Below are 27,471 nucleotides of genomic sequence, written 5' to 3'. Positions count from 1 at the left end.
TATATTGGTTTTAAAACAAGGAGAAGCACTTTTGTTCTTCAGGAAGAATTCCTAACCCCTTCCCTAGCCATACATGATGTGTCAGGAAGCTCCATCCTTGCATGAAAAATTCCAAGGAATTCCCATAACTTACAAATATATGCAAGAGTCCTGGTAAGGACTCTTGGATAGTGACTAAAAAGTGACAACCACAAGTCAAACTTGAGCTGTTTTAATTAGATAATTTACACATAAATTCTCTAGTTAGCCTATTTTATTTGGTTATTCTAGCACCAAGGTTTTTGCTCGTTTTAGGTGGTTTTTTTTGTTTGATGCAGTACTGGGAATTGAACCCAAGGGTCTCACACATGCTAGGCAAGCACTCTACCACTGAACTACATTACTAGCCCTATTTGGTTACCTGAAAGTCCAAATTAACATAACCACCGTTATTTCACATATAACTACTGCCATTAAAAAAACATACTTTCTTGCAGAGTTATACCTTGGGGCTCATTTGCATTCACGTGCCACATGTCTATCGTGTTTTATGCTGCAAGTCATATTAAGTATTAAAAACAGTAATTCACATATTTTATTATAAAAGTGTGCTTTATTATAAGGAAAATTTAAATATAACCAACAATACTGAAAATAACATAACTGGCATTTATAGCCTTGGTCAAAGTTCTTTATTAAACAGGCATTTATTTACTGTTCCATGAATAGTTAACAATCAGCTTATGCGACAAAAGAGATAAATGGAAAAAGTGAATAAAGAATACAGAATGATGAGCCAGAAATTTTCTTTTTTTGCTTGTTTAACAGACATGGCTTTTAAAATAAAGTCTTAAATAGAAAACAAGTCATCTTCATATAGCAAGCTCCCTTTCCCTACAAGGTTTTGCAAAAGTGTTAAAACAATATTCTGAAATGTGGCTGATGTTATAAGTTACATACTTTAACTTCTTATATATACATTATCCAATTAAAATTCTTACCATGTTTTCATATACAAGTAGGACCATAAACATCCTATAGTAGGACAATAGCCCCACAATAATTTTACCCATGTAGGTATATATTCTTTTGATACATGTTTCCCAAAATGTGAATACTGGTTAGAGTTAATGTTTTTAGACACTGGATCATGGAACCTAAAAATCATATAAGATTATATTGCTTTGGTTGAATATAATTAGGTTTTATATGTCAGAATAAAAGCATATCAGTGATCAATGAAAATCTGGTAAGTTTATGAGTAGAAATTAACACAAATGGCAAGGCCTGATGTTATATATGGTATGAACAAAAACTCCTTTTTTGTTATATGTGGTTTTGCTTACAAATTTTATACCTACTAAGAGAGGTTTTAAGGTAAAAAAAAGGCAAACCTCACTGGCTGCCGATCAATACAATTGTGTGATGTCAACCATCACAAGGAAGAACAGAAATGCGTGAAGGCAGATATATGCAAAGGACCATAGCGTGTAGGTCAAGTGAAGAATAAAGAAATGTAATGTGGGCATGTAAATAAGGTTCTCAACATATTTTTGGTATAGGACTAAGGTTTTTCTTTTAAGTATAAGATCTTAGGCTTTTAGAAGATAAAAGTCAGATTTAACAAGTTTAAATAGCTTTTTTAAAAAAAAACTTTGTGACATCAAAATCAAACTCTTAAAAGTAAAAAATACAGGAAGTTGCAAAATGAAAAAAGGAAACAAAGATACATGTTAGATGAGGGAAAAATGCATTAATGATTACTCATCTTAGACTCTTTTCCCTATTACCTAAATTGCCATTCCTTAAAACCACTGGAATATGTAGGTTACTGACATTATGCCAAAGAAGTCAAAATGTATTTTATTGCAAAAATATATAGTTTTAAAATTGCATATGATGTTTTATACCATTTCACCAATAGGCCAAGGCCAACACATAACTTATCAAGCCAAAAAGAATTTATGAAAATGATTAAATTTTACTATATAATGAATTATAAAAAGAATGTGATGCCATGCTGGTTGCATGATTCATTGCCAAGTTCTCTCTTACATGGGCATAGTCACTAACTTGATATCAATCTGAATAAATCAAACACATTGACTATGATAGTATCTTTTAATTATCTTCTCAAACATGGATACTTTCAATATATTACAATCATTATAATAAAACTTTAAGTCAAATAATTTTGAGGAGTAGAAAGTCATTTTATCAATGTTGTTTTAATGAACTACTAATTAGAAAGTGATGTTAAAGCCTATTGACTATTAAATCACTACTATTTACCAATACATTGTAAATGTAAAAAAAGGAAAAACCTGAAATCACAGAAAATGCTTGGCATCTACACAAACACATTCTCAGTGGACTAACCACTACTGTGTAATTTTGTCACTATAGGTCTTCTTGCTTCATACTTTGCTTCATGCAGTGGGTTCAACAATATCCATGTTTGTTCCAAACAGGGCAACTAATTGTTCTTCATAGGTGGCGATGTTCCTTTTCATTATTTCCATGCAAGGTCCCAGAAGCCTTTCAAATGCTTGCACATCCATGGCTAAGAAAAGAAAAAATGAAAAACAACACTCTTTGCAAAGCTGTGGAATTTCCAAGTCGATATAATATCCATTCCATTATTCTATTCCATTATTTTGCAACTGTGAATAATACATGTGTAAGTTTTAAGCAATACTGTCAAATGAAGAAAAACCATAAAGATTAAAATTCTGTTTCAAAAAGGAAGCAGCCAGGGCCCTCTCAAGCTACACTGTTGGATTCCTCAGCAGATAATATGCAATGCTAGGTTGGTGTGAGGTTTCTGGTCTAGGCCAGGAAAAGAATGAGTGAGTGTCATGGGAGGCCCTGGAATTTTAAAAAATGTTGATGTTGCTACCTTAGTAGGATGAACACCTTCAAAGGTGGCAAAGGAATACTTCCTAGTCTGGTCTAAGGGTTTACAATGCCATGTTGTGAAGAACAAAAGTTACCTAAATTTTTACTCTTATACCATTGTCTGTATAATCCAAAATGGCAGCCAACATAATGCTTTTGTTTACTTCTATAAATATATCCTATATCACTTTTCTTGCCTGTCTCATGTACTTTAGAGCTGAATTTACAATACACAGATGAAAAATATCATACTTTCCATCACAGAAATACAAATTAAAGTGTCTTTGCCTTTCAAATTTGAAAAAGTAAAAAAGGCAGAGTTTATAAGAATGGGGTGAATGCAATGCTAGTAGCATATAAATTAGTAAAACTAAAAGTGATCTATATCAAGCCATTATTTAAAGAACACTTCTGAGAATAATTTCTTAGGAAAATTTCTAGATATGCAAAAGCCATCTATGTACACACATATACACAAAAACTTAGAGCTAAAACCCATAAAATATTTACCAGTAAGGAGTGACTGAATGATTTATCATGTATATATTTACTTAAACTGAATGCTAAGATTTGATGTAATGATAAAATTCCCAAGCTATAATGGATGAACAAAGCATTTTACAAAATTGTTTTTAAACAGAAACCCCATGCAAATAAAAAGACAAAAAAGAATTATAATAATAGAAATCACTGAGTGGTGATGGTATAGTGAGTGATTCAGTGATTATTAGTTTTCCCTGCATTTCTGATAATACTCAGATTTTTTAAAATAAATAATTAAAAGAATTTCACTCATATCACCTTTATTCTTACTAAGAGCTCTACTCTGCAAAATTGCCTGTGTCTACTTGTCTTCTCTTTCATCCAATATATTACCTGATTAATATACTTATTTAAAGCTTTTTAAAAAGTTCCTCTCTAAGAATTTAATTCTGTAGAGCCCTGCAATTCTTAAAAACACAGAAACTAACTTTATCCTATTGAACTGTGGATAAGAGCACAGAGAGGCTAATTACTGTGGAATCAGTTTTCTAAAGTGCCATCTTTGTTGCTGCTTCCTGAATTATATTTTCCTATTACAATGGTAATTGATTTCTCAAATATAAAACCTCAGATACATAACAAACATCTTCCAGCTGAGGATGGCATTTCTGCCAAGATCCTCTGATAGAAGCAAGGAACAAACAGCTGAACAACAGAATGTTGATACACTTTGATAAACCTAAACTCTGGCATCCCTGTGCTTCCATGAGTATGTGTTTTCACAGATATTCCAACTTACCTTGCAGAGCCTAATAATGAACTTTACAGAATTATTATTTTAGCTTTTTCTCCTAAGGAACATAGCATATGTTATTTGATGGGTTAGATGTAAAATTTGGCACTTGCAAGTTTTTCTTTCAATGATTAAAATAATGTTTTTTCATACATACACAAAAGAACAAAATATATTTGCATGTGAAAACTTTCAAAGAAAAAAAAATGGCTTCCATAAATTGATTTTACAATGCAGTGCTAACTCTTACATTCTGTGGGGACCTCACAACATTTTTGAACCAAATGATTTATACAACATGAACACATAAAATGCAGACATAATTTCAATGCTCACTATTGTGATTCCTACCTAAGCATTTGACAGTCCCAATGGCGTGTGCAGAAGCTGCTCGAGGTTTGTTAGTTACCAGGGCGAGCTCTCCAAAGTACTGCCCCCGAGAACATCGAGCGATCTCTACTGCACCATTCTCTTCCACTTCTGATTTACCCTGACAAGGAATTAAAAATATTAACTTTTGCTCAGCTCATGAAAATAAAACTTAAACTCAGGCTCAGTATCAGAAAGAAAATATGTTCCTTGCTAATATGTGAATTTTTAGGACAGAATATTTACCTTTCTTTTCATAGTAATTTTCACTTCTCCAGATTCTACAATGAAAAAGGAATCAGCCAAATCTCCCTATCAGAATAAAACAAAAAGAGGATGAAAATGCAAATTTGACAATTCTGAAATCATACCCTTGGAATCAATCCAATCCCAGTATATAGATATTTGCCTAAAAAGTGAAACTCCCCAGGAACAGGCCATTTCATTTTCTAAATCAAGAGGTTATAATTGATAATTATACAGTAACAGTTTCCTTTGTAAAGCTATTTGAAATAACATATGCTCTACCATAGCATTTCTGCTAACAGCTAAGAAAATATGGCAAATAACAGGTAAGAATCTCCTCCAAATTTCAGCCTGGATAACAGCATAAGAGTTAGAAATGGCAACACTGCTGCATGTCCCAACTGCAGCATCCCCTCACTCTACAGGAATATGTCAGCCCATCTTGTGATCATTGGGAAGTGCTAGGATGTGCAGCGTGTCCTCCTATTTCTCCTGGCAGAAATAAAGCAGATAGTACCCAAAGCACCCAGGTACATTAGGAAGCAGTGTTGAGAGCCACAGTTTAGTAGGAATGACGCCTGGCATTTTGCTAGAGGGAATGGTTGAAAGGTGACCCTGCTCCAGGAATAGGGCAACCGGGGATTAGGGCGGATCCTGCTGGGAATAGGGGGGCTCTGGGATTAGAGCGGATCCTGCTGCCTCCAGAGCCCACTACTTTGGAGTTCCCGAGGGATTCCAGGAGAATTGGCGAGTGGAGCCTGGTGGAGGGAGTGTGTTCCCGGGAAGAGTGTGTAGAGTGCAGGAGAGAGTTTGGGAATAAAGAGTTGCTGTTTGAACCTACAAGGCTTTGTGGCGGCTTGGTTATTTGTGCCCAGCCAGACTGCGGCAGAGCAGTCCCTATGGCTTTTGTGTTTTTACAGCAGTTAAGGACTATGCTGAGATGCCAGTCTACTGACATTGAGGTTTTGAAAAGACTACTAAAATTCTAAAAAGTGATGCTGTTTCTCACTACATACATGTTTTTTCTTGTTTCTGTTTCTGAATCAACTGAGTCTTAATTTCTAATGACAATTTCTGAGTAAAACAGTACACTATGTAAGATAATAACATTTTATTTTTTACTTAGCTTTTCAAAGTGACCCTAGGGAAACAGGTATTTAAAATAAAATGTTGAATCTATATTTCTATAATGTAGTACATATATAATACATATATATATATATATGTCTATAAATACTTACGTAGTTATTTAAACTCTAAATATAGCATATCTCCCGCCCCCCTTGTTTTGTGCTTGGGATTGAATTCAAGACCTTGTGCATGCTAAGCACACACTCTACCTGAGCTACACCCTAATTTTTAAGTGTTATGAATAACAGGTCTCTTGATTGCTGTGTAAATATGCTCCAAATGTATGTGGTGAAACTGATGAAATCTGAATAAACTCTGGATTATGCCAATGGCAATTTCCTGTTTTGATATTGTACAATAATGATGCAAGATGCATTGGGAAAAAATAGGTGAAGAGTACATGGGACCTCTCAGTGCTATTTTTCTAACTTCTTGTGAATATTTCAAAATAAACTAAAAAAGCAGCATGTAAGGTGCTGGCTCAGTGGTAGAATTTGTGCTTAGCATGCACAAATTCAATCCCTATCACCAAAAAATATATACAAATAAATAAAATAAAAATAAGCATTTTAAAAATGCCCTATATTTTAATTACCAATTTACATAGCTGAAACTTAGTCTTGTTCTCCAATTTGACTCCACTTCTTCCCAATCCTTAACTGTGTAATCTGCATGGTGTATGTATACCCACACACAGATTTTGAGAGATTCACTTATTTGCCTTATAAACAATGATTTTCTTCCTCAGTCTCGAACCTAGAACCTTGTTTCACATTTAAAGGAAAAGACAATAATTCAGATAAAGAGCACAGTGCTGTATAGTGCAATGAATCAAAAAGGCCACTTAAATCATTTGCTCAATGCTTCAGAAATGTAAGAAATAAGGCAACACTGTAAGTATGTTTTACGTATGAACTTAAACTGTCTTCATAAATCCTCCTTTCTAGTAGCCCTAGCAAACTGAAGTACGCAATGCTATTGGTTCCAACCAGGATCTTAGAAAAGCACTGGGGGTTAAAGAACGTGTTTATTTAAACATTTAGTGCTTGGAAGCCAGTACAGATTATGGTGCAATGTGTCCCCTTCTTGGTGACTGTTATCTAAAAGCAGCTGCAGGAGGTTTCATCATGAACGGATCGTGTAAAACGCCACAATATCTCCCAAAGGACTTCTGGGTTCTTACTAATCTCAGGAAGCACTCACCTTTTCCTCTTATAAATTAAATCTTATTCCCTATATGCATGTGAAATTTCATGTCACATATTATAAAACTTCAGAAAGCCATTTGACAGTTTAATACGTATTCATTAAAGTATTCAAGATGGTGGGCTAGAGGAAAGCTGCATTCCTAGTTGCTCTGAAGCTTGGGTTTCAAGCGGCAGGAGTACTGCTTCTCAGTGAGTGAGTGAACAACAATGGACAGTCAGAGTGTCTTAGAGACTTAGAAATTTGAGTACCTTTGGACTGGGGCTGGGGCTCAGTGGCAGAGTACTTGCCTTGCATGTGTAAGACCCTGGGTTCAATCCTCAGCACCACATAATAATAAATAAATAAAGTCATTGTGTCAAACTATAAATAAATAAGAATTTGAGTGACTTAAAGAAGAAAGACTCTACTAGAGCCAAACTAGCTGTGTCAGTGTCAGTGTTGGTTCAGCACAGAAGGAGGAGTAACACAGAAACCCAATGGATAGCTTTAGGACGGAAAAACCTGACATGAGAAAAGCAGCCTGCCCTTAGCTGATCTAGGGGCTGCACTGTACTCTGGTGCTTGGAAAGTGCCCCATGTGCCAAGAGCTGAAGGGGGAGCCATCTTGATGTGGCCATGCTGAGGCTGCTGCTGCTGCAGGAGCTGGGAGATCTGGACAAGTTGACTACACTGTCCTGGCAAGCACCTTCCCCATAGCCTAGGGTTTGCCTATCAAATTGGAAGCAAAACAGACAAAGAGATTGTTTTACCCTGGGGAGCTTTTACCCAACTCCTTCCCCCTTTTGAGTCTGTAGGCTCATGTGAACCACTGAAGCAGTCAGGAATCTGAACAGGTAGTGTGAATACACTCAGGGACTACGCCTAGGAAGCCCAGAAAGACTGGGTGAACAACAGAGGGGGTGAAGGTCTGACTCCCCAAGTCCATGAGTAGAATCCTTGAGAGGCTCACTAGATCCAGACTCCCAGCTGTGATCAGCAACTGCCAGGCCCCATGGGTGTGTTGATCTAATTTCTCCAGATTAGTCACCACCCAACAAAGCTCCTGAGTCCCAATTAGAACTAAGCTAAACCCCACCTGCAGGAACTCCACTCACAGAACTCTGCAGTGGCCCCACCCTGGGAGTACTCCTATCTGGTCCATACAGAAAAATCTCCCAGCTGACAGTATTTCCTATCCCATCCTACCTCAATTCTAGGGAGAAGAGAAACAGAATTATTTGAGCCAGCTTCAGTCTTAAGCAAATCCAAGTGGCAGCTTGCTGAGCAACACAAATCGAAGGATTTAACAACCCCCAGCCCTTGTTCTCACTGGCAGAACACAGCCCAAGATAGACAGTATCCATTTGTTCTTAGTTGATTACTTTGACCTCATCAGTGGAAATAATAATTAAGTTTTCACTGAGAATCTTTTTTTGTTTTGTTTTTGTGTTTGCTGTGTTGATTGGTTCATGGATACATATACATATTTTTACTTTTTTGTTCACTTTTAGCATTTAAAAATTTTTTAAATTTTATTTTTTAAATTTTCCGTTGCTTTGTCTTTTGAGGTTTATGTTTTTTGATTAGTATATTTGGGTTTGGTTTTGTATTGTTTTTCATTTGTGTATTCCTTGTTTCTCTTTTCTGCTAACAGCCAAATTCTATTACTATTTTTCATTCTCCCTTTATTATTTCTATTTTTCTCCTCTTCATAACAATCACATGCTACATCTCTTCTGCATTAATTTTTTGAAATTATGAGCTCTTTTCTATCCCTATCACATCTTCTTTTATCTAAATTAATTGTATTTTTACCTTTTTTTGGTACTAGGGATTGAACTCAGGGGCACTCAACCACTGAGTCACATCCCCAGCCCTATTTTGTATTGTATTTACAGACAGGGTCTCACTGAGTTGCTTAGAGCCTCTCTTTCGCTGAGGCTAGCTTTGAACTCGAGATCTTCCTGTCTCTACCTCCCAAGCTGCTGGTATTATAGACATATTTTTTACCACCTTTAAGCACTAATTGGCTTATAGAACTCTTGCCCCAGTTATTAATGCTGTTTCAGTTATTGTGTATAACATATTTGACACCCGTTGTTTAATAGCAAACATAGTTCAGGGTTACTTTCTATTTTTGCTGTTGGCAATTGCTGACCCTACCATTTCTGTTTTTTGTAGCAATTAACATTGTAGTTGTCATAGAAGGAACCAAGTATTTAGCTTAATGCTGTATATTCTTTGTATTGGTTGTTGCTATTGTTTGAATTCCTCCTTTCTCCGAGGTGCTGGGAACCTTTAGGGGCACTACAGGATCATAGGACAGAAACTCTGCTGTTAAACTAAACTTAACCAAAAGACACCACACCTTGCTCCACGCACAAATTAATGACACTCGATCTTCAGCTATACTTTAATACAAAGAATAGAAGAGACAAAAAGCCAGACTCACAACCAGGCCCCAAGTAGAAGAAAACTGAGAGACATCCATTACTATAGCAAAACCAGAAAGAAATAACACAAATGATGTGGACACCTATAAGGGGAGTCTTAATCTAGATCACTCTAGGACACTTTAGCAAACGAAGACTTGTGCCCTAAAAAGGTCTATACATAATAATGGAAGAGAAATCCCTTCCAAAAGATGCAAAAGAGGTTTAAAACCCAACAAATGAATACAAGAAATATGAAAAATCAAGTTAACAGTACCTCCTAAAGTTCGTAATTCACCAGCAAACAACCCCCAAAATATTGAATGAAGGAAATATCAGACAAGGATTTCAAAAAAAATCATTATAAAAATATTCAATGAATTCCAAGAAAATGTAGGAAAAAACAACTGAATGAATTAAAGAAGTCAGTATAGAATATAAAGAAATTCAGTAAAGAGTTAGAAATGTAGAAAAAGAACCAAACAGAAATCTTGGAAATGAAAAACACAATAAATCAAATAAAATATTCACTTGAAAGTCTAATAAATAGGCCATGCTGAAGACAGGATCTCAGCGCTGTAAGACAAAGTGGCCAGCCTTACTCATTCAGACAGTATTAAAGAAAAAGAAAATTAACCATGATCAGAATACAAAAACTCTGGGACAACATGAAGAGACCAAATTTAAGAGTCATTGGATTTGAAGAGGGATGTGAAATATGACCTCATGGAATGGATAAACTCTTCAGGGAAATAAGAGAAAATTTTCCAAACCTTCAGAATGAGATGGACATCCAGATACAGGAGGCATTCAGAACCCCAAGTAGACAAGATCAAAAAAGAACCTCTCCACAACACTTTATAATTAAAATGCCTAACATACAGAACAAGGATATAATTTTAAAAGCCTCAAGAGAAAAACATCAAGTCACATTTAGAGGCAAGCCAATTAGAATTACTTCTGATTTCTCAGCACAAACTCTACAAGCCAGGAGGGCTTAGAATAATGTGTTCAAAGTCCTGAAAGAAAATAACTGTTAACTAAGACTACTATATCCAGCCAAATTATCATTCAAAATTGAATATGAAATAAAAACCTTCCAAGATAAGCATAAACTAAAAGAATTCATGACTACTAAACAGATAATAAAGAAAGAAATACTGCACACAGAAGATATTTAAAAACTTCAAAGCTCACAAAAGAACAAATTTCATTTGAAGAATAGCTAAGTAAATGAGAAACAGGACCAAATTAAAGATTATCAATATTCAAAATGGCAGGAATTAATAAACATCTCTCTATGGTAACATTGAATGTAAATGCTTTCAACTCTCCAACTAAAAGACTTAGGCTGGCAAAGTGAATTAAAAAGACCAACATATATGTTATTTGCAAGTAACAGGCAAAGAAAACCACAGGCTAAAAGTGCAAAGATGGAAATTGATATACCATGCAAATGGAACCTGAAAATACGCAGGAGTAGCCACTCTTACATCAGACAAAGAAGATTTCACACCAAAATTAATTAGAAGAGACAAAGTAGGTCACTTCATATCAGTAAAGGGAACAATCCAACAATAAGATATAATAGTAATAAACATTTATGCCCCAAACATGGGTGCAATTATTTGCATAAAAGAGACAGTACTCAAATTGAAGCTCCAGATAGACCTCAGTACAATAATTCTGGATGATTTCAACACACTTCTGTCACCATTAGATGGGTCATTCAGACATAAACTCAGTAAAAACTCTTTAGACATGAACTTAGATAAGTCAAATGGACATCTATAGACTATTTCATCCAACAAGAGCTGAAAACACTTTCTACTCAGCAGGTCAGGGAACCTTCTCCAAAATACATAATATTTTAGGCCACAAAGCAACTTTTAGCAAATACAAAAAAACTGCATCTTATTGGATCATAATGGAATGAAATTAGATATGAGCACAACCAAACCCTATAGAAACTATATAAACACATAGAGATTGAATACTCTTTTAAAAGATGAACGGGTGATAGGAGAAATTTAAAAATGTTTAGGCTCAAATAAGATACAAAATAGTGATACAATAGATCAGAACCTCTGGGACACTATGAAGATAATTCTAAAAATCAACAGCTTTCATATATGCCAACAATAAATCTGCTGAGAAATAAAGAAGGAAAACAATTCCATTCACAAAAGTCTCAATAAAAATAAAATACCTATAAATAAGAATGCAAATAATAATAAATGCTAGAGAGAATATGGAGAAAAAGGAACATTTTTATACTGTGGTATACCTTGAAGTTGGTATTTCCACTATGAAAATCAGTACAGAGATTCCTGAAAAGACTAGGCATGGAACCACCAAATGACCCAGCTATACCACTCCTCTGTATTTATCCTGGAGAATTAAAGTCATAGTACAATGATACATGCATACCTATGTTTATAGCAGCATAATTCACATAGCCAAACTATGGAATCAGCCTAAGTGTCACATCAACAGATGAAAGGATAAAGAAAATGAGGTATATACACACAATGGAGTTTTATTCAGCCATATATAAAAATAAAATTATGGTATTTGCAAGAAAATGGATGGAACTAGGGCCCATCATGTGAAGTGAAATAAGTCAAACTCAGAAGGTTAAGGGTCATATGTTTTCTTTCATATGTAGAAGCTAGAGAGGGAAAAGGAAAACAAAGGTAGGGATGGATTTCCTAAAAATCAAAGGGAGATTGATAGAGGAAAAGGAACCAAGGGGTGGGGGGTGAGGAGTGGGGGGTGACTAGTGCTGGGGAGTATTGGCCAAATTATATTGTTATAGTGTGTACATGTACAAATAATTAACAATAAATTCCATGAGTATGTACAATTATTAAAAAATGTGGAAAAAATAAAGAAAAAAAGGAGTTAATTATATAAACAAGATATTCAAATAGATTAATGGCTGTAGATTAAACCAATTTTTTTAAAAATATATTTTTTAGTTATAGATGACACAGTACCTTTATTTGTTTATTTTTATGTGGTGCTAGGGATCAAACCCAGTGCCTCACGAATGCTAGGCAAGTGCTCTACCCCTGAGCCACAACCCCTGCCCTAATTAAACCACTTTTAACAGGTCATTTAATATGAATAATATTCATGTAATATAATATAAAATAATATTCATTTGCATACATTACTGCTTATTAATTTTAGTGACAAAGTTTGTCAAGATTTATAAATGTATAAAAAACCTTTTGGAATATAACCCCAAAGTGAATTACACTTAAAAAATACATACCTGAGCAATGATTTGTTCACCATCATTATACACTTTGGTGCCTATCACATCTACCACTTTCAGGCGTTCAGAAACCTATAAAGAAAAAAAGATAGTTACTAAGAAGAAAAAGACTTAATTGGGTAATCTGACCTATTTTACATCTTAAAAAGTAGCATCCTAGAGGCTAAGTGAGCAGTGTGTAGATTATATGATTACATGTTCATTATATTAGCTAGTAGCATTTAAAAATAAATTTTGTATTTCTAGCTTCTCTTGAGAAATCAGAAGACTCAGGAACTCTCAGCCCATATTTTCGTATGGCAGTAATAAAACTATGATGGAATAGCAGCTGTTACTTTAGATGGAGTACATGTTCTCTCTAGCTTGTCACCATCCCTTCCCTTTTTGTTACTTGCCTAGCTCGGAAGGCACTGGATTTGCATCCCTTCTACTTCTATTTAAGGAGATATGCTGCTGGAGAAGATCAGCTGTCTAACATGCATTATGAAAGGTGGCCAAGATTCTACCAGGAACAAACCAGCCATCTAACTTTAGAAAGGAAAAGCACTATTATGTTGATATTTGCCATTTTATAAGACTCTGTGGGTACATACATGTTCCCCTCTTTCATTAATCTCAAACTATTTCAAATATGAGAGTAGGATATCTAGAAAAATACTGAGCTTAGCAAAGAAGTATGTAAAGTAAACTCTCATGGTTTCTGGAAAATTTTTACCATTCAAGATAAAAACAGCTGATGAAGGAGATGAGGGAATGAGCCGTGGGGCTGTGCAAAAGGACATCCAGACAGATAGCAGGTGCACAGGACCTGAAGCCAGGGAGAGTCAGCATGCTAGAGGAACAGTGCGAAGCTGTATGTCTAGGTAGGACAAGGAGCATGGAGCAGTAAGAAATGGAGCCAGGGATACATGGCTGGTCCACAGGGTCTTAGAGGCCTATGAGAAGGGTCTTAAACAGACGTCTGTTAGGATCTAGGTTTTAAAAAGATTATGCTGGCAGCTGATATAAACCAGGCAAACAGTGATGATGAATCAGACAGAAGGTAATAATGGTGAAGTTGGTGGGAAACAGATGCTGGATAAATTCTGAAGATAGGGCTGATGGGGTTACTGACTGGACATGGGTGGGGAAAACAGCTGAGTTTACTGGAAGGATGTTATTGCCATTGATGAAGATAAGGAACAGAAAGGAGGAGATCTGGGACACATTAGGTTTGAGATGATAAACAGTTGGCGATAATGTCAATTTTAGGAGGTATCAGCCTAAAGACAATATTTAAAGCCATGGAATTTGACATGTGCACCAAGCCTAAATACAGAAGAGACCAAAGACAGAGGCCTGGAAAGTTAATTGTAAAAAGGAAGGAGAAAAGAAAGAAACAGCAAAGGTGACTGATAGGGAGAAACTAATAGGGAGAAGAGATAACTCTTCCCTATAAGGTAAAACTAGTGGCTCTTACTGGTATTTATATGATTATTTTAAGTCTGTTCTTAAAGAATACATATAAATATGCTACAGGAGCCTGTTACTCATGACTAACAAAACAAATGCAGTTATAGGTGGTAAAAGGATGAGTTATAAAAACTCAACAGTCTTTTTTTTCTTTATTCAAAGAAATGTTTGTGTAGAACTAATTATTCCTAATAAAATTAACTTTTAAAGCAGAATAAAAGCATAAATACACTCACCTCCAAAGATTTAAGGAATGGCAGTGACTCAATAAAGCTTTCATACATTTTTCTCTTTTTGGCATTGTTTTTCACAATTATTCTCCTGAAGGTTACCCTGTCCTGAAGACAGAATATCAAATACAAAGAAGTTAAAAATGTAGATTTTTTGGAGGGTGGTATAGTACTGGGGACTGAACCCAGGGATATTCTATCACTGAGTTACATGCCCAGCCCTTTTTCATTTTAAGATAGGCACTTGATAAATTGCTGAAGGTCTCACTAAATTGTTGAGGCTGGCCTCAAATCTGCAATCTTCCTGCCTCAATCTCTGGAATCATAGGATTACAGGCATATGACACCATGTCTGACTTAAAATGTAGATTTTATGGAGGAAAAAAAAACTGAATAAATAGGTTTTTTTCCCGTACTGGAAATTGAACCCAGGGTGCTTAATTAAGCTACATCTTAGCCCTTTTTATATTTTATTTAGATTACATATATTATTGGGATTACAGATATACATCAGCGTGCACAGCTGAATAAATAGTTCTATTCCCCATATAGAGTAAACAGTAATTGAGGATTTCAAAATAAAAGACTAACAACATCATTTTTACTTTGATTTAACTCATTTCATATTTTTATTTCTTCAGGCACAAAATTAATGTAGAACCATATAAAATATCTTCATTTTTTTTTTGAAGGTTTACTTTTGTTCCTCCATCTAACATGTTGTGCTATACACCACAAGGTGGCACTATGAAACTATCTTAAAAACATATACTAGCATGTTCTTGTCCTGTGGATGGCAACCTTAGAGGATTGCAAAATCAGGACATGACAAGAATTTTTATTAAAAAAAAAAAATAAAGTAGGACAGAAAATCGTGGAGTACATTCTTTGTAGTAAAGTATTTTTTTGTTAATTATCTCAATCATACAGACACAAATATCCTGGTTTTGATATTCCCATTGTAGACTAAAGTAAAAACGATATGGAAAACAATAGAACAAAATTTTAATCATAAAGAAATTACAAACTCAGAGATTTTGAAAAGTTATATACTCTAGGTTAATTTTCACATCCACATTATGATGGAGTTTCTTTAAATGTAAAGGCTCAGAGAAACTAAATTTTCTTGAATAAGATCTAATTCTAGAGCTTATCATTTTTATCTAATTCTTATGGCCTAAAATCCTATCATTTATATTTATACTACATGATCTCAAGCATTTTAGTAAAATTAAAACTGAAATAGATGTATTAAGGCTGAATTTAAATGTTCTAGTGTGACAGAGAAAAATTCTAGTATGTATTGAAAGTCTTTAGGTGTGATGGACTGAAATGTTTGTGTGCCCAAAATTCATAACCCCCATTGCCCAATCAAAGTTCCTCTGTTTTTCTCATGCCTCTTGTTTTATGTTTTATTGGTTCTTTTTAGTTATACATGACAATAGAATTCATGTTGACATAATTATAAAACCACAGAATATAATTTCTTCTAATTCAGTCCCCAGTACTTCCCCTTCCTTCCTCCCACCCTGTTGCCTTCCCTCTATTTACTCTATTGATCTTTCTGCTATTTACTTAGGTGTTTTTTTTTTAATTACTACTCTATGGATGTACGATGGTGAGATTCACTGTGGTATATTCACATATGAAAATAGGAAATTTAAGTCAGTTTTATTCTACTGTATTTCCCTATCCCATCTCTCCTCCCTTCCCTTCATTCCCCTTTGTCTGCTCCACTGATTTTTCTTCTATCACCCACACCACACCTCCGGCTTATTTTGGATTAGTTTCCGCTTATCAGATAAAACATTGTACCTTTGACTTTTTAGGACTGGCTTACTTCACTCAGTATGTAGTCTCCAGCTCAATTCATTTACCAGCAAATGCCTTAAGGTCATTCTTCTTTAAGGTTGAGTAATACTCCATCGTATATGTATACCACATTTTCTTTACCTATTAATCTGTTCAAGGGCACCTAGGTTGGCTCCATAGCTTGGCTATTGTAAACTGTGTTGCTGTAAACATTGATGAGGCTGTGTTACTATAGTATACTGATTTTAATCTTTTGGGTATATACCAAGGAGTGAGATAGCTGACTCATATGGTGGTTCCATTCCTAGTTTTTGGAAAAACCTCTCTACTGCTTTCCAGAGTGGTTGCACCAGTTTGCAGTCCCACCAACAAGATATCAGTGTACCCTTTTCCCCCACATCCTCACTAACATTTATTGTTATTTGTATTCTTGATAACTGCCATTCTGACTAGAGTGAGATGAACTCTCATCTCAGTGTTGTTTTAAGTTGCATTTCTCTAATTGCTAAAGATGTTGAACATTTTTTCATATATTTGTTGGGTCAAGAGGATTTTTAAAAATTACCCTAGGTAATTCTGATGTGTAGCCAGATGAGAAGCACATGTACAAGTATTTTTGCTCTACACAGCTACTCTTTTTTAAAAAAATATTTTTTTAGTTGTTCATGGACCCTTCTTTTACTTATTTATATGCAGTGCTAAGTAAGAATTGAACTCAGTGCCTCACGCACACTAGACAAGTGCTCTACCACTGAGCTACAATCCTAGCCTTATTTATATAGCTGCTTTTAAATAAAAGGTATATCCATCAATGGATCCCAAGAGAATCAATTTCTACTGTTTTTTTTTTTTGTGTGTGTGTGTGGGGGGGGGGGTTTGTTTGTTTGTTTTTAGACTAGAGCACTTACCAATCACCTAGAGAACTTACTCAAATAGTTTGCTGGGCCCCATCTCCAGAGATGAAATTCAAAATCAATAGGTGGGGCCCTCGAATGTACATTTCTAACAAGTTCCAGACAACACAGATGCCACCATCCAGGGAGCACACTTTGAGAACACTAATTTATTGGATTATATACCTCAGAGAGCAATCTGAGAAAAAGCACTGGAGACTGTGTGCCTGGTTGTTTTTTTAAGAGTGGATAAGAGAGGAGCATTTCGAGTGAGTGTCTTTCCTGTCCCAGGGCCAGCAGATCCCAAGTTCCTGATTCAACGGGAGGAGTGGGGAAAAGGACATGAAATTCTGATTTAGCACTTAGTCCCAGTGCCCAACAGTTCAGCATCCAGCTTAATAAACTGCTTAAAAAAAATTCCCTAGTGACTAATGATTTCAAATAAATCTACCTATTAGAATTAACACACAATGTAACTACTCTTACAAACAGTAATTTTCAGGTCAAACAACTGTTTTACTCACCAAACCCCACAGAGCACCAGGAGAGGTAGCAGTGATTGTAGCTGCTCTGGGTGTATTGTACATTAAGGCCAGTTCGCCGAAACTCCCACGATTATCGTAGTTACCAACACATCTTCCCACTCCATCGCATTTTACATAAATATCAAATGTTCCTCTGTTGGACATATGTAAATTAGAGATAAAAATAATTCAAGGAAAATCTCATTACAGTAAGACATTATTTCAGAGAAGAACCCTGTGCAATAAAACTTTACTTCTGTCCTGTCTAGCCCCTCTGGAGACAAATAAAAAAGGGGGATCAATATGTTGATCAATACATTATAAAGAGACCATCACTAGACAAGGGTAGGGGCCACATATGTGCCTCCTGGGAAAAATGGGACTAACCAATAAAAATTTAAGAGAATAAATGATAATAATATAAGATTACAACCATATAGTAGATGCCTAGAAAATCATCTACAGGAACAAATACCAAGTTGACTATTACTCATCTCAGACCATAGAACGGTGAAGGACTTCCAGGATGACCCAATGAACATGTATTACTTTTGTCATCAGAAGAAAATGACTATTAAAAAAATACATCTATAGTAATTTAGTTATCCACTACTCTATAGAACTTATAGTAGAGGCCTTTACAATCTATAGCAGGGGTCAGTCCACAGACTGGCTGCCTGCTTTTGTTAATAGTACTATTGAACATAAATATATTTGTTCCTTTATGCTTGATTTTTGGCTGATTTGACTACAACAGCAGATCTGAACAGTTACAAAGACCATAGTAGCCCTCAAAGCCTCAAAAATTTGCTCTCTGGCCCCTCTACACAATATGTCCCTTTATTTCAGATCAACCCCTGCCCAAGCTAAAAAGCAATAAAAATCATAGTAAATGTCTGACCCTGGACTTTTACATTATTTTTCCATTCCTTTTTTCTCTGGTGATGGTGGGTTACTGGGGATTGAACCCAGGAATGCTTTACCACTGAGCTATATCCCCAGCTCTTTTTACTTTTTATTTTTAGACAGGGTCTCATTAAGTTGCTGAGGTTAGCCCCAAACTTGCAATCCTCCTACCTCAACCTCCTAACTCACTGGGATTACAGGCATGTACCACCATGGGACCATACTACAAATTACCCAGGCCCAGTACTATATAAACTATCTGTCATATGGGTGACTGTCATTACATGTACTGTACTTTATCAGAGAGAATGTGATTTCAAGACTTGCTCAAGCACTTGTGAGGACACACAAGAGAAATACTTTGGCTTTATTTTGTTGTTTATTTTGGTAGAGATTTATATGTGTGTGTGTGTGTGTGTGTGTGTATGCTTTTAATATCAGAAAAGGATTATGAATGATAAAGAAATATAAGATATTAATGTAGGAATAATAAGGAAGAAAGCAAGTGATGTTTAATATATTTCATGGATAGAATGACGATTTTAAGGATACTTTCTAGAATTTATTCTATGGAAAATTATTTTCCAAGTACAGATCAAACTCTTCTACTTATTTTATTTATGCTTTTCCACTGAAACTGTTTTCTACATTTACCACTTTGAATAGGATAAAACGTACAATGTGCTAATGAGAAGTAAAACAAGCTACCAATTCAGTTGAAATCACATCAGTCTAATGTCTGTTTAAAAAAAAAAACTATGGGTTGCTTTTCACGTGGTCTCCTTCCTGAGAGTCCAGGAGAGAGGGCTATGGGGTTGGCTCCACATTGACCATCTGGGCAACCTAACCCTATCACTTCCATGGGCCTGAATGTTTCATCTCTCAATGGATGATTAGGATCTAATTGAAGAAAGAGCATACTATTGTCAAATATAAGACAGTTTTATAGTAAAATATATTCATTAAAAAAAGACTAATATCATCATGTTTGAGTTCCCATATTCCCCTAAATTAAACACAGTTGAATGAATTTTTAAGCTACTCATTGATAAAAGCTGGTAATAATAACAGAAATCATGACTTTGATTTACATATGGGATAACTGGTTTTGTTCTATTCCAAAATCCTGGCTACTGTTCTGGCAATAAGTCACCCAGGCATCAGGTATAAGGGAATGGAGAAATGCATGGAAACCTTGATTCAAACAACACGCACAATTCATGTATAAAAGACGCCACCCACAGAGCCCAGGTTGGGAAATGAGGAGACAGAAGAAAGACAGACTTCTCAGCTGAATATAACTCTACCCAGAGAAGCAGATGTAATCCAACAAATCGGCTGGGAGATGATCTGTGTTCCATGCAAAACTGGAGAGCTTAGGGACACCAACTATCACATGAACACTTTGTCATCACTTTACAAAAGCGTAAGAAATGAGGACTCAGCCCAGACTGCTCCCGTTAAGCTTCCATTCTCATTTGTTTCATGAATAAGGCACACTGTTCTTTGATGAAGTAAAACTCAAGTTTTCTGCATTCGATTTTCAAATGTGTGCACTCTTGTTTTAATAAAACAATTTCTCTAAAGTTTTTTATAGACAAATATAATAAGTCACAAATAATTTCTGGAAGTACACACAAACTTTGCACTATACTGAATAAATATACTGAAGCAACTGGAAGACCGGCTTTTAACTTTATGCCCTCAAAATATCTGAATTCTTTCAACCTGAGGATGTTTACTTTTATAGCTAATAAAATAACTTGTAAAAATATTAATTTGTATTTTACTTCTATCTCACTATAATAGTCATCTACTACATACTATTACACACTATCTTCCAAATGCAAGCAAGCAAATGAGGAAGTTCACATTAAAGACTAAGATTTAGGGATTAACCAAATATCATCAGTTCCTCTATAAACCAAGCTTCTTTTCAGGATCCAGTGTGGTTTCAATGCAGGTTCAGGTTTACTATGCCTAATATGTACTAATAACAATAAAGAAGCAATAGCAACTATCATATATTAACTTGTCAGTTGTCATAATAACTGCTGGGATTCTACACAAAAGGTTCTTTAAATTTCAGTAGTGAATTAGATAAAACTTACCTATCAATTACATAAAAGTTGTCACCATCGTCGCCTTGATCAATAACATGCTCCCCTTCTTTGACCAACTTTTCAAACATGGCATCTAATACTTGAGACATCTGCTCCTATTTTTTTAAAAAAATAAGATATAATCTTTATATTTATCAAGAATGTTTTTTTAAGTGACCACAATTACCTTTACATCTGTGAATGATCTCAAAGAAGTAGAAATATCATCATTGCCATTAAGTCTTGTCAGAAAAATGCACTCACTATATAGTTTTCTGTATTGCATACAAATAAGATGATTATACAGTCAGTCTCAGATTCAATTTTGAATAAAGTTAATTATAATTAGTCTATTTCAGAATATTTGCAAGTGTCACCACTTTAAAATAAAAAATAAATCACCATATATGTTGTGAAAATTAAATTTTAGCAACTAAAATGACCAGTTTGGTAAAGAATTCTTTCAAAATGCTTTCAAAGATACCTGTTTTTAAAACTTCCTATTAATCGTCACTAGAATTTATGTCAAAATTACCCAAACATTTGATGAACTTAGATCCTCATCCCAATCCTTTTTTTCATTTTAGCATCAAAAACAAAATAGAAACAAAACAAATATTCCATTACTACTCTTTATCATTAAGCAACCATATACCTCACCAGGGCAGACCTATCAGAAATATCAAACAAACTGTTACTCAACAACTACTTAAACTATATAAAATTTTTATCTGTCTCAAGTGTGATTGACAAGAATTAAAGATAAACTTCAACAAATGAGAATAAACTTGGAGGTGAAAGAAATCCTTCCTCAGAACACATACAGGAACAATTCAGACATCTGAACAGACAGAGCAAATAGATGTGGAGGAGAACATGGTACAATAGTAACAGAAAAGTCAGGAGCCCAGAGGTGTATGTGTTCTACCACTTCTAAGTTCTAAGCTCTTGGCCAAGTCACTCTGTGAGTACAAAAAAGCTGTGTATCACGTACTGCCCAGGTCCAAATCAGTTATTATTACAACCAAATTAAAGAGCCGATACAAGATTAGGGTTGCAAATGAAAAGAGTTTGGAAAAAAAACCATTTTGGATCAAGAGGATAACAAGTCACATGTGATTTCTTCTCCTTTTGAGTCTCCATTCCAATTTTATAGGGGATGTCAAAATTTGAATCTACAACAGTACAGAGTATGGGAAGGGGTACTTGATGGGTGAGAATTCCGGTGCAAAGACGGTGAGTTAGATGTGGCAGAGGGAGCTATCCAGAGCAGTAGAGATGGGCTGCAGTGTGGAAGGACCAATGTGCCTACCCAACACCCAGAAAGGTCCCAAGTAGGAAAGCCCTGGTTCTATCAAGATGGGACTGAAATACAAAGCTGAAAACAAGTTCAATGGTTAGGGCCCTACAAGGATGGATTTATATCTTCCTTCAAAATCCACCTACTCCGAACACAGAATGCCTAGCAGTCAAGTGTTGACCCAACCCTTCCCAGACAAGAAAACAAATTAAAACTAGAACAGATGATGTGAACACTGGTGCCCTAGCACCAACGTCCTCACTTGCTGGGATTGAGGAGTTCCTAGTGTAACAGAGGGCTCCACAGGAGCGCAGCCCGCACAAAATACTGGCTGACAGGCCTGCCCTGCTTACCAGAGCTCTAGTCCCCTCTCTGTTGCCCCTCTGGCAGCCTACAAGACTAACAAACAGCAAAAGAGCACCACATGGGGTGGCTATTTCAAGAATAGTAGAGAGCATTTAGAAAGTTCTGCTTGTATATCTAGATATTATATCAGTGAGATTTTTTTTTAAAGGTATTTAGAAAAAGAGCAAAAAGCGTAGCTTGGAAATGTAAAACATGATTGCCAATCCCCCCCCCATATTAGACTTTTTTGAGCAGTTTTAGGTTCACAGGCACAATGAACAGATATCCCATACATATACCCACTGCCCATATACCTCCCCAGCCTCCCCATTAACAACATCCCCCACCAGAGTGGCAATTTTTACACTTTGATGAACCTATATTGACATATCCTCATAACCCAAAGTCCACAGTTTACATTAGGGTGTATTCTCGCTGTTGGGTATTCTAAGTTGGGACCAAAAAATGTATAATGACACACATCCACCATTGTAGTATCACACAGAATAGTCTCATGGCCCTAAAATACTTGGTACCTCACCTACGCATCCCTCTTTCCCCCTGACTAATGACAAACTGACCCTTTTACTGTCTCCATAGTTTTGCCCTTTCCAGAATGTCATATAATACTGGGAGCACAGAGCAGGTAGGTCGTCTTTTCAGGTTGCCTTCTTTTACTCAATAATATGCACATAAGGTTCCTCCATGTCTTTTCATGGCTTAATAGCTCATTTCTTTTTAGTGGAAAATAACATTCCATTGACTGGATATACTGCAGCTTTTTTTATCCATTCATCTGCTAACAAATATCTTGGTCACTTCTGAGTTTGAGTAATTATGAATAAAGCTGCTACAAACATCTACACACATATTGTCACATCGGTGTTTTCAACTTCTCTATGTTGAAAAGTGTTTTCAACTTCTCTAAACCAAGGAGTTTCTTCTGAGTTTGTTTTTTTTTTTATAAGAGCCACAGCACATTTATTTTTACCTATATATAGTATTCAACTATGTGAATATACAGAAATAATTGCCATTTATCTTTCTAAAAATTGATAATAGGGGTGGTACTTGATTTCCTTTTGCTTTCCTGGATGAACAGTTCTACTTTAAATATACCTTTACACATCTCAGTGTTGTACACAATAGCAAATAATTGATAACAATTGGAATTTTGCATAGAAAAAATACATTGTAACTTGGTGCAGACAATGCCAATGTGTTTTCCTAATGCTTGCTATATGAGCTACTTGATCATTTTTAATAATTGTTTTGTTTTTAATTTTTTAAATTTGCTTTAATTAGTTATATATTATAGTAGATTACATTTATGTACTTTGATATATCATACACAGATGGGATAAAATTTCTCATTTTTCTGAGTGTAAATGTTGCAGAATCATATTGGTCATGCAGTTACATACATACATACAGTAATAATGTTTGTTTCATTCTACTATCTTTCCTATCCCCACATCCTCTCCCCTCCCCCATCACTTCCCTCTACCTAATCTAAGGTAATGCTATTCTTCCCTAGTACCCCTGGCCTTATTTTGAATTAGCATCTGCATATTAGAGGAAACATTCAGCCTTTGGTTTCGTGGGATTGGCTTATTTCTCTTAGCATGATATTCTCCAACTCCAACCATTTACTGGCAAATTCCATAATTTTACTCTTCTTTAAAGTTGAGTAATATTCCATTGAGTATATATACCACATTTTCTTTATCCATTTATCTATTGAGGGACACCTAGGTTGGTTCCATAGTCTAGCTATTGTGAATTGAACTGATATAGACATTAATGTGGCTGCATCACTGCAGCATTCTGATTTTAAGTCCTTTGGGTATAAACCAAGGACTGGAATAGCTGGGTCAAATGGTGGTTCCATTCCCAATTTTCTGAGGCATCTCCATACTGCTTTCCATAGTGGATGCACTAATCTGCAGTTCCACCAGCAATGCGTGAGTGTACGTTTTTTCACCACATCCTCACCAACATTTATTGTTGCCTCGATTCTTGATGATTGCTATTCTGACAGGAGTTTCTTTACCACATCCATCTCCCTTAAAGCATTAATCTCTAGGATATATAAAGAACTCAAAAAACTTAACACACACACACACACACACACACACACACACACACACACAAAACAAAAACAAATAACCCAATCAGTAAACAATAAATGGGCTATGGAACTGAACAGACACTTCACAGAAGAAATACAATTAATCAACAAATATATGAAAAAGTGTTCAACATCTCTAGCAATTAGAGAAATGCACATCAAAACTACTCTAAGATTTCTTCTGAGTTTTTGATGAAAATAGTTTTGTAAGATACTAACAAAGTATCTTCTGAAGTGTCCATAGCATCATACATTCCTATTAACAACAAATTAGAGTTCCTGTAGCTCCACATCTTCACCACCTCTTGTTGGTGTCAGTGTTTTGAATATTGGCCATTCTGATAGGTAATGGTATCTCATTGTTGCTTTAATTTGCATTTCCCTGATGACATATGAGATGGCACATCTTTTCATGTGCTCACTGGTCATTTGTTCATCATCTTTGATGAGGTGACTGTTAAGGCCATTGGTCCATTTTTGAATCAGGTTATTTTATTACTCTTAAATTTTAAGAGTTCTTTATATATTTTGAGACAACATTCATTTATCATATGTATCTCCTGAAAATATTTTCTTCCAGTCTGTGCTTCTCCTTTCGTTCTGTTGACAGTGTCTTTTGCAGCACAGAAATTTCTGGATTTCATCCAGCTTTTTAATTCTTTCATATTTTGTGCCTCTAATATTATATGTAAATAAAAAGTCATCATTACTCCTAGATCATCTAGATTTTCTCCTGCATTACCACCTAGGAGTTTTAAACCTTGAACATTTTTAGGTCTCTGATCCATTCTGAGTTCTTTTTTTTTTTTTTTTTGAGGGGTGTAAGTTATGTGTATAGATTCCTTTTTCTTTCAAAGTATAGTCATTCCAGGACACAAAAATTAAAAATAAATATAAAAAGACTATCTTTGCTCCATTACATTGCCTTTGCTCCTTTGTCAAAGATCAGTTAACATATGTGGAGAGGTTTGGAGGCTATTTTGTTCCACTGGTCAGTTTATGCATTACTTTGCCAATATCAATCACACTGTCTTGATTATCATAGCTTTACCCTAAGTCTTGAAGACAGTATAAGTCTTCTTTGTCCTTCTATATTATATTTGCTATTCTGGATCTTTAATCTCTCCAAATGTATCTATTTGGAGTATAAACTTAGAATCAATTTGTCAATATTTATGAACTAACTTGCTGAAATTTTTACTGGATTTGTATTGAATCCACAAATTGAATTGAGAAGGCTCTACATCTTGACAATATTGAGTCTTCCTATCCATGAACATGGAATATCTCTCCATTTTATTTAGTTCTTTGTATTTTTTTTATGATCAGAGTATTATCGTTTTCCTCATGTAGACTGGATACATATTTCTGTTAAATTTATCTTTTGTTTTGGGGGGTGTGTGATTGTAAATGGTACAATGTTTTTAATTTCAAAATCTACTTGTTAATTATTGATATATTATAAAGTGATTGACTTTTATATATTAACCTTGTACCCTACAAACTTGCTCTAATCACTGTTAGCTGGGAGTCTTCTTTTGTGGAACCTTGCAAGATAATCACATCATCAATGAACAAAGATAGCTATATTTCTTCCTTCTCGGCAAATATGGTTTTTGTTTTGTTTTTTACTTAATTTTCTTATTACAATACCCAGGGCTTCCAGTACAGTGTTGAAAACAACGGTGAGAGGGAACTATATTTTTTTGTTTATTGAGATAAAATTCACATAATATAAAATTAATCATTTTAAAGTGAATGATGCAATTGCCACAAGTTGTGTAACCACCATCCCTATACAGTTCCAAGATATTTTTATCACCCCCAAAAGAAACTCTATGCCCATTAAACAGTCACTTGCCATTTTCATGTACCCCTCTCCCCCATAAACCATCAATCTATTTCCTTTCTCTATAGATATATCTATTCTGGATGTTTCAATATAATGGGATTATAAAATACATGACTTTTAGTATCTAGCTTATTTCATTTAGCATAACGTTTTCAAAGTTCATCCACATTGTAGCATGTATCACACTTTAATTTTCTTCAGTCTGAATAACATTTCCACAGTCTGTGTATCCACTCTCTGTCAAAAGATATTTGGGTTGATTCCACCTTCTGACTACTGTGAATAGTGCTGCCATGAACATTTATGTACAAGTATTTGTTCTCAATTATTTTGAGCATACATCTATAAGTGGAATTACTAGATCATATGATACCTCTGCATTTAACTATTTGAGGAGCCACAAAGCTGTTTTCTAGCTGAAGCAGTGGCACACACCTATAATCCCAGCAACTTGGAAGGCTGAGATAAGAGGATCGTAGGTTCAAGACCAGCCTCAGCAACTTAGTAAGACCCTCAGCACCTTAGTGAGATCCTGTCTCAAATTATAAAAGGACTTGGCTTGGGATATAATTCACTACTAAAGCACCCCTAAGTTAGATTTCCAGTACCAAAAAAAAAAAAATCCATTTTCTACAACAGCCAAATCATTTTACTTTACCACTAGCAATGTATGAGGGTTCTAATTTCTCTGTATCCTTGCCAACATTTATTATTTTTCTTTATTTTAATAATTAAGAAAAGTGGTATTTCATTACCACTGTCCCAAAGGAGATAAAGGAGTGGAACAGTATTTCATTGTGGGCTTTGTTGTTGTTTTAGATACTAGGGATTGAACTCAGGGCACTCGACCACTGAGCCCCAGCCCTATTTTGTATTTTATTTAGAGACAGGGTCTGACTGAGTTGCTTAGCACCTCACTTTTGCTGAGGCTGGCTTTGAACTTGAGATCCTCTGCCTCAGCCTCCAGAGCAGCTGGGATTACAGATATGCACCGCTGCACCCAGCTCAGTGTGGTTTTGATTTGTGTTTTCCTAATGACTAACTATGTTGAGAATCTTTTCTTTTGCTTGTTGGTCATTTGTTTATCTTCTTTGGAGAAATAGCTACTCAAGAGCTTTGCCC

The 27,471-nt window shown here is 35.3% G+C and overlaps 1 protein-coding gene across 1 annotated transcript in view; it reads right to left on the bottom strand.

Annotated features, from left to right (window-relative positions):
* Window positions 1-572: 572 nt before the first annotated feature.
* The window catches only part of Prkar2b (protein kinase cAMP-dependent type II regulatory subunit beta), a 94,916-nt gene continuing 68,017 nt past the window's right edge, over window positions 573-27,471 (bottom strand). Inside the window, exons 5-11 of the mRNA XM_005319456.2 lie at window positions 20,731-20,837; window positions 17,714-17,867; window positions 14,491-14,592; window positions 12,800-12,874; window positions 4,769-4,834; window positions 4,505-4,643; window positions 573-2,542 (exon numbers count right to left, since the gene is read on the bottom strand). Coding sequence (XP_005319513.1) covers window positions 2,409-2,542; window positions 4,505-4,643; window positions 4,769-4,834; window positions 12,800-12,874; window positions 14,491-14,592; window positions 17,714-17,867; window positions 20,731-20,837 — 777 coding nt within the window. The 3' untranslated portion in view covers window positions 573-2,408. The remainder of the gene's footprint in view (window positions 2,543-4,504; window positions 4,644-4,768; window positions 4,835-12,799; window positions 12,875-14,490; window positions 14,593-17,713; window positions 17,868-20,730; window positions 20,838-27,471) is intronic.

This window comes from Ictidomys tridecemlineatus, chromosome 2 (assembly GCF_052094955.1).
Source record: "Ictidomys tridecemlineatus isolate mIctTri1 chromosome 2, mIctTri1.hap1, whole genome shotgun sequence".
In the NCBI taxonomy this organism is placed as follows: Eukaryota; Metazoa; Chordata; class Mammalia; order Rodentia; family Sciuridae; genus Ictidomys; species Ictidomys tridecemlineatus.
This window is presented reverse-complemented; position numbering and strand designations above follow the sequence as displayed.